Source organism: Xiphophorus maculatus, chromosome 22, assembly GCF_002775205.1.
Source record: "Xiphophorus maculatus strain JP 163 A chromosome 22, X_maculatus-5.0-male, whole genome shotgun sequence".
Lineage (NCBI taxonomy): Eukaryota > Metazoa > Chordata > Actinopteri > Cyprinodontiformes > Poeciliidae > Xiphophorus > Xiphophorus maculatus.
The window spans coordinates 8,406,631-8,414,810 of record NC_036464.1 but is presented as its reverse complement, the minus strand read 5'-3'; the positions used below and the strand labels follow the sequence as shown (position 1 = coordinate 8,414,810).

Genomic DNA, 8,180 nt, shown 5'->3' with positions numbered 1-8,180 from the left:
TCTTTACCTAATTAAAACTAAATCAAGTGACTCTGCAAGGCTTACTGGATACATTGCTATTGACGAGGATTTCCACCCAAAATCCCTATCTTCTTAGTTGTAAGAAATAGATGGGATTACCAGTCCAGACATTGGAGCAAGCGAGCAGGCAGGTATTAGTGACTGTGTCTAAGCTGGATTTAAAACCAACTGGCCAGTCATCCCTACTGGTAAACGACGACAATATCTGCAGGAAGCAGTGGAGAGCAAAGCCGTCGTCGAGGACAGAAAGGATTCATGCCAAGGCATCAAAGTTCAGACCATGGAGATAACGCTGAAGGGTTTTCCACTAAAGGTGGTGAATATTCCATGGAGGAATAATAACCTCAGCACTCTGCATACAGAGGCTCCTCTCTCTGAACAAGGAGAAACCATCGTTGGAGTTTATCTGTTAGTGCTGGGTAAGTCAAAGACTGTCTAACCTTAGTGACAGGTTCCTATTCTGCAGGTATTCATGTACTGAAAGATGAACCATTTCCTTTTCATTGAAAAAATTCAAACAAACATTTAAACAAGCAGGTGGATATTTATGTATTTTAGTCTAAGATTTGTTTAGCATCAATCAAAAATATGGATATTTGCTTATTTGTATGATCAATGGGAACTAGTATTTAATGTAATCAAGAACTGATTTATTATTAATCACACTAAGGTGTAACATAAATCATTTACTTTTGGGAAAAGAGACAGACAAGATTACATAATGATGCGAAACTACATCTACTCTTCAGCTACTTCTACAGTTGAGAGGGGAAATTTCCTGAAAAAAAAAGGATTGAACATTCAAAAATATTGTAACAAGTTTAAACAAATTTAAGTCTCTCACTTAAAATAAGCACCTATAATTGGTCAGAAGTAGCTGTTTAGGAGCAATAGTCAGCTTTTCTGCTTACATTGGTCCCAACACTAATTACACCAAGCATTACTGGTTTCTTCTGTTCCTGGGTTTTGGACATGCATAGCCTCCTATGGATTTGGACTAGATGATGTGCCTAAAAAACATTTGCAGGAACTTCTTTCAAAAAAAATTTCTACAACTTGAGAGAGACAAAATATGTCAATGAACTTCAAATTATTTACAGCTTATCAATAGAATCGAATAAGGTCTCAAACATGTAATACAACAATGCAAGTTTGTACAAATTCCCATATTTACCAATTTTTAAAGTTATGACTAATCATGATTAAAAAATAAATAAAAATTTCAAAATTCCTAAAATGTTAAAATAAGACAATAAATATAAGAAATATTTTGATATAACATATTGACTTATTGACAAGTAAAATTCAAAGTGCTTATAACCATAAAACATCATACAGTAACCAATTATGAAACAAGCAATAAACATTACATTTTGTCAAATGCCATCAAAATCTTCAAGGAAATATACAATTATACATATTAATGTTCCAGTTATTATTCAAAGGGAACTCTAGACAGGTGGGTTTTAGTCTTGATTTACAGGAACTTAGTGTTTTATCTGATCAAAATCTTAAAGTCCAGCCAAGCAGGTTTTGTATGTGAAATGATAAATGTATCAGTTTGGATACTCTACCGTAACATCAACTGACTGTAAAACCCACAGTATAAATATGCTCATGGAAAAATGTACACAAATGTAATTTATGTTGTATAAATTATGCAAGTACAGCTAATCATGATGTGGTTTGTTGCTAGTCAACTACTACACCAACAAATGATTATATTTTGCATTTTAAAACATTAGACAATGCATAGCTTTTCTATTGAACATCATCTATATTTGAATATATTTTACCAATCTAGTTTGACCTGCACTATCAGATAAGCTAGTCCTGGAAATATTTCTGATATCGCTTCTTTGCAGGATGGCTTTCATGGTTTGGAAACAGTCTGGTGATATTTGTCCTGTACCGCCAGCGGGCCTTACTCCAACCAACAGATTTCTTCACCTTAAACCTCGCCATTTCTGATGCCAGCATCTCGGTGTTTGGCTACTCTCGAGGAATTCTGGAAATCTTTAACATCCTGAAAGATGACGGGTATCTGATCACATGGATCTGGACTTGCCAGGTAAATGAAATGTGAAAACAAATGCGAAATAATCCAAATAATTCCTTGTATTCAGGATATTTTTTTTTCTGTTAGAGCTCAAGCTGTGCTATAGCAATGATGTTTAATAACAATTAAAAAGGTAAAATGTTATCATACGTATCATTGTTTACATTCTGAGTTGTAAACAACATTATGTGCATTGTCTATCTTTTCCAGTTAATTCATTACATTACAGAACAGCAGAGGTTTTACCATGAATAGAGCATGGGTGTGAGTGTGTGCAAGTGCATATGCAGGGGATTTTGGTACTCGCTAGGCTAGAGGTTAAATCTGTAATAAGATTAGCATGTTGGAGACCTTTAAACAAGCAAAACTCTCCTTGTAACAGTTCAACAACCAAATGGAGAACTATTAGGAGCTTTTCCATTGAATTTTTTAGCATATTTTAATCATTTGCTCTAATTTTTCCAACACAATTGCAATTTCCATCTAAAAACTTAATTTTAAAAAGAAGTTTTATGTGTGTAAGCAGTGAAGTGCACCGTTCACCCATGTGTTTTCTTATCCGCTCGCAGCCACAGCTCAAAATTAAATTGTTGTCATTCTTTTGCCTGGAATTCAAGCAGGCTATTTTTCTTGCTCAAGGCTAGCTCTGGTAGAAAGTTGGGATCCGTGCAGGAACGTCAGGGTAAACTCCCTGAAAAATCATAGAAAAACAAGGTGTTGAAAAGCTGTAGCATGCCACTCTTATCTTACCTTCCCCTGAGAGGGGAGTGGTAGTCCAAATTAAAAATAAGGGTATACTCTAAAAGTAACACTTTAGAAAGGGAAAGAGCATGTGAACCAGCATGTGAGAAGCAGATTACTGAACGAAACGTGATGTGACCAGAACAAACCCCAGTCAGTTCGGTGTATTTGTACCTTAGGAAGCTGAACTGGGCTTCACAGAGGCAAACATGCAGCATTAAACATTACAGTCATCATTTATTTCTCTTTTGATTCTTCCTACATGTGCAAGAAAATGGCTTTGAATTAAAACCCCAGGAATCAGAGTGAGTGAGAAAATTGTGATGAGTCCATGTGACTGGATTAGTACAAAGGAAGATCAAGATAGTAATTAGCAAATGACCTCAAATGAGGTGTGTTACCTGGAAGTGACCCAGCAGGGAGCCGAGTGTTGCACACTTGGAGAGAAATGGAAACACCGTAACACCTTTCAAGAAGGTTTGTATTTCTGAGATATATACATAAACAATATATAAACCAAAGTTTACATCAACACTATTGACAGGAAAAGATGATGAGTGCAGATGAAAGTGATACATCGCAATAATTCTGTTATCTATCATCCAATTCGGTTCACATTTTCTGTTTATCTCAGTTAAACAACCTGAATATTTAACTTAAACGAGGGATGTACAGCAGACTTTACAAGAAAGTAAAACATTTTAAAAAGCTAATTTTAGGAGCAATACAGCGTCAATAAAGTAGATATACTATACCAAAATATCAACATAGCTTGACAAAGATATTTCCTCATGTTTCTTTTAGCCATCAACATGTTATCAACATGTAGGTCAAAGGAATATGAGAATGATTTCTTCCTGATCTTTAAACTTGCTTACTTTAAATAACAATGAGTTAAGAGTGAGAAAATAATATGTTTTGTGGATGATCGTGACCTCGATTGCTGTTATCGTTTCTGATTAGGTCATATTTTGAAGCATTTATCTACCAGAGCAGGAATACAGTAGAATCTCATTAAAACTTAAAAAAAAATTCTTGTTTTAGCGAGACTTATATGCCATTAAACCAAAATATGTTCATGTTTAAAAGAGAAAGGTCATAACAGTAAAACAGCAAAACCTTGCAGGATGCTTACGTGTCGTCAAGAAGAAACGTAGTGAGACGATGAAAGAAGCCTCAGTCCACTTATTATAGCGAAAGTCATAATGCTTCACTAGTGAAAGTGAAAAATTGTTCTTCTTCTTTTCGGACATTGATGCATGGACAGATATGTTTGCATACAATTTAAAGTAAAACTGTGTATTTTATTACCGTAAATATGCTGGAGCTGATTGGCTGTGATCTTTAGCTTTTTTTTTATTTATTAACTTCTATTTAGCTAGGAGAGTACTTAATGATATCAAAGATCTCTTTTGCAAAGTGTTCTGTCCAAAACAGACAGCAACAGCAATACAAAAAACACAGACTCAAAACATTTCACATGTAACAATCAAAATATTTAACTGTTAAACTGAAAGATAATGCATTGGAACAAAAAGTAGCTAAACAATATAAAGCATAAAATATAAAAAGATTATAAAATATAGCAAAAGCACCTGCACTGCGACATACCTTTGGGAGAATAATCAACCAAATTATGACTTACAGTAGCATCTGATTGAAGAATATTGGGTCTGGAAAGATCAGATTGGCCCCATCTTTAGTCTGGTGAAGACACTGTAAAGATGTCATGCAATAAATCCCCTGTGTCCATCTTCTTGCAGGTAGACGGCTTCCTCACGCTGCTCTTTGGCCTTGTGAGCATCAACACCTTAACAGTCATCAGCGTCACCAGATACATCAAGGGATGCCACCCGCAAAAAGGTCAGAACAAACTTCTCAGAGTGCAAGTGTGAAAACACAAAGAGGGCTTCATACCATCATGGCTGCCCTCCTCATTCCACCGACCTTCTCTGACAGAAAAGTCTGTTTCTGTTTTCAGCTGGGAAAATAACTACTATTTGTCTCCAGCCATTCCATTTATATTTCTCCAGTATGTTATTAAGACAATTTGAGGTGACATTTTCTATTTTGAGACTACATCCGAATGTCAAAGAATGTCCTAATTACATAGAAATGAGGGTGAAAAACTGTATCTGATTTTACGTAGTTGGCGGTTGTTTTTAAAATGCTGTGACTGTAAACTGTGCCCATTAGTGGCAAGTGTGGGATGTCACCAGTTGCATTATATGCCATAATGTAGCCATTGAAAATGACTAACCAAGGTCTGAATAGAGCAATTTAAACAATCTAAGGAGCAAATTAACCACCAGGTATGTGAGGTGAGTTGGTGTGAACGCTACAAAAAGCTCTGAGTTTCTGTACTTACAGTTTTACAGAAGTATTTATATGTCTTGAACTTTTACAAATTTTGTCTAATTCCAACTATAAGCCATTTGGATTTTATGAGAGGTCAACACAACACAAAGTAGCAAATATTGTCCAATAATTTACCAGATAGATCATTAATGTATTTGTGGTTAAGTTTAATGCAGGTTTAGACTACAAAATAACATCTCAGCCTTTAAAACATACCATAGAAAGAATATAGCTGTCCATCTAAGATGGCAGGACTGGTAATGACAAACAGAAATTCTTGACTTTCTTTCAAAAATGGTTTTCTTTTTGCCACTCTTCCATAAAGGCCAGATTTGCAGAGTAAAAAACTAATGTATTTCTTTTCCTGAGCCACAAACATGTGGTCAAATGAGACCAAACTAAAGCACACAAAACACTGTGTAGGGTGAAAAACACAGCATTTCCACAGTACAACATTATGCTGTTAAGAACAGCCTCCCTCATTCAGTTAATTGCAGGATGGACAAAGGTAAATCCTGCAAGAAAAGCTTCGAGCACTAAATCTGATTGAGAATCTGTAGGAAGACTTTAAAACTGTTGTTCAGAGATCCTCTCTGTCTTACTTCAACTATTTTTGCAAAAAGAATTGGCAAAAAGTTCAGTCTTTACATTTGCAAATCTGTTTGAGACGCAGGAAAACATTTCTAGCTCTGATTGGATTGAAGGTGTTCCCTCAAAGTACTGTATTGACTCCACAAATAAAAATTGACTCTTTTTATAACTTTACAATGTTAAACAACATGGGAAAGCTTACTTTCTATTAACAGTTAAGCATAGATTTGTGTTAAAATTGATTAAATAAAGTTTGTGACAAAATATTGAAATGTCAAAGGTATATGAACACTTTTGCAATTCCTTGTGGCATAGCTCTGAAGTATGTTTTAGAGCTGCAAAGAAAAGGCTGACCTTTTCATAGTTTCCTCTGATCGCAAAAATGTGTGCACTATCATTCCAACAGATGTCCTTTTCAGACACAAATGTTTGGTAAAGGCTGTCAATAAAAGACTTCATTGTTCAACAAATGTCAATGAGAGTGCTGACATTCATAACAAGTAACAATAATTTTCCATTTGTCAAAGCCTCTCACTGTTTCCCAAATGGCTTATAGTTATGAACTAAAAATCTAACTCATAAACTATTTATTGTTTTGACATTGCCTTTTCTTTTTTCTGTGTATTTTTGCAGCACACTGCATCAGCATCAACACCATTGCAATATCCCTAATTTTCATTTGGACCGGAGCACTGTTCTGGTCAGTGGCGCCGCTGCTGGGATGGGGCAGCTACACAGGTCTGTTCCAGTTTGAAACTTCACCAAAATGTAATGTTTTTTTTTGTTCCCATTTGCATTCATTTTGTACAAAACTGTTTTCTATCAACATACTTAGCCATTCTTTTTTAGTTGTTCTTGGTAGTTGGGTATTTTAGGGACAAATAAAACTAAAAATGTTTGCGTCTCACTTATAATTTTATTTAATTGGGATTTTTCCCCCCTTTCTTTTCCTTTGATTTTTGTTTGGCTCATCCCCCCCACTTCTACAAAATATGACTTTTGGGCATTGGGTAGCTCAGTTGGTAGCATTTACAGAGGATATAATTCTTGATGTGGTTTTTCTGCATTCAATTCATGGTATCAGGCCATACACTGCATGTCTGTCCATTCTCTCTCCATCCTCTTTTTTGTCAAATGACTTTTCACTAAAGGCCAAAAGTGACAAACATATTTTAAATATGAAATATGACATAAGAAATATGACAAATTAGGATCCTTGATAAAAAAAAACAACTATGAATGATTTCCTAAAGCTAGATCAAATTAATTGGAGACATATAAATACATTTTCTCAATGAGGATTATGAGCACTTTAAAGTACTAAACCAGGTATGAAACATTACCACAGTAGGAAGGAACTAAAGTATGGCTGGTATGAAAGAACAAAACAGAAAGCACAAAATGTCCAGAGGTCATAATAACCAGTTCCTGCATGGTCCATATTCAAACTAAACTACAATTACAACAACATCAAAAAAGGATATCAGTTCATCTGTAATAATTACTGAACTACAGCCTGATTGTCTGCATCTTGTTTTTTGCAGATCGGGGTTATGGCACCTGTGAGGTGGACTGGTCCAAAGCCAATTATTCCACCATCTACAAGTCTTACATAATATCTATCCTCATCTTCTGCTTTTTCATCCCCGTGATCATCATGCTCTTCTCCTACATCTCTATTATAAAGACTGTAAAATGCACAAATGCAATGTCCGCTGATGGTTTTCTCTCTGCGCGACAAAGGAAGACGGAAAGAGATGTCACGAGGGTAAGTCTAAAGTAGAATCATGAAATATTTGGTTGCAGAATTTAAAAGGAAGCCACAGTGATTTTTTATACCCCCCACTAGATTTCTATTGTAATCTGCACTGCTTTCATCATGGCCTGGTCACCGTACGCAGTGGTCTCCATGTGGTCAGCCTGGGGTTTCCACGTACCCAGCACCACTAGCATCGTCACCCGCCTCTTCTCCAAGTCTGCCAGCTTTTACAACCCACTCATATACTTCGGCATGAGCTCCAGATTTCGCAAGGAGGTCTCACTGCTGTTTCCGTGCATTCCGGAGAGCAGGGAAGTGGTGCATCTGCAACACTTCAGAAACATCAAACCAAAAGCTGAGAACTTGCTCCAAGACACATCGCTTCCTGCCCAAAGACCAGAGGTGAAATATTTGGCAGGAGAGCCAAACAGGTCCAACCTTGACAGCGACTCAGGGGTCAACAGTCCTCCTGAGACTCCTCCTGAGATCTTCCACATCGATGTGCCCTCACACATTGAAACGTCAGAGTATTGTTGTGACAGACTCTAAGACTGTTTTAAACCAGAATACAAGGGTGGGATTGACTGTTTTTTGTATTTTCTTCATCTTACCCATCTTCATAAACAGATGTACCCATGTTTGCCATCAGTA

At 36.2% G+C, this 8,180-nt stretch overlaps 1 protein-coding gene across 1 annotated transcript; it reads left to right on the top strand.

The window, feature by feature from the left end:
- The first annotated feature begins 259 nt into the window (after window positions 1-259).
- On the top strand, window positions 260-8,180 carry LOC102231994 (visual pigment-like receptor peropsin). Its single transcript, XM_014469641.2, has 6 exons — window positions 260-440; window positions 1,887-2,092; window positions 4,585-4,684; window positions 6,404-6,508; window positions 7,315-7,538; window positions 7,620-8,180. The coding sequence occupies exons 1-6, from the start codon at window positions 302-304 to the stop codon at window positions 8,076-8,078; spliced, it is 1,233 nt and encodes a 410-aa protein (XP_014325127.1). The 5' UTR covers window positions 260-301; the 3' UTR covers window positions 8,079-8,180.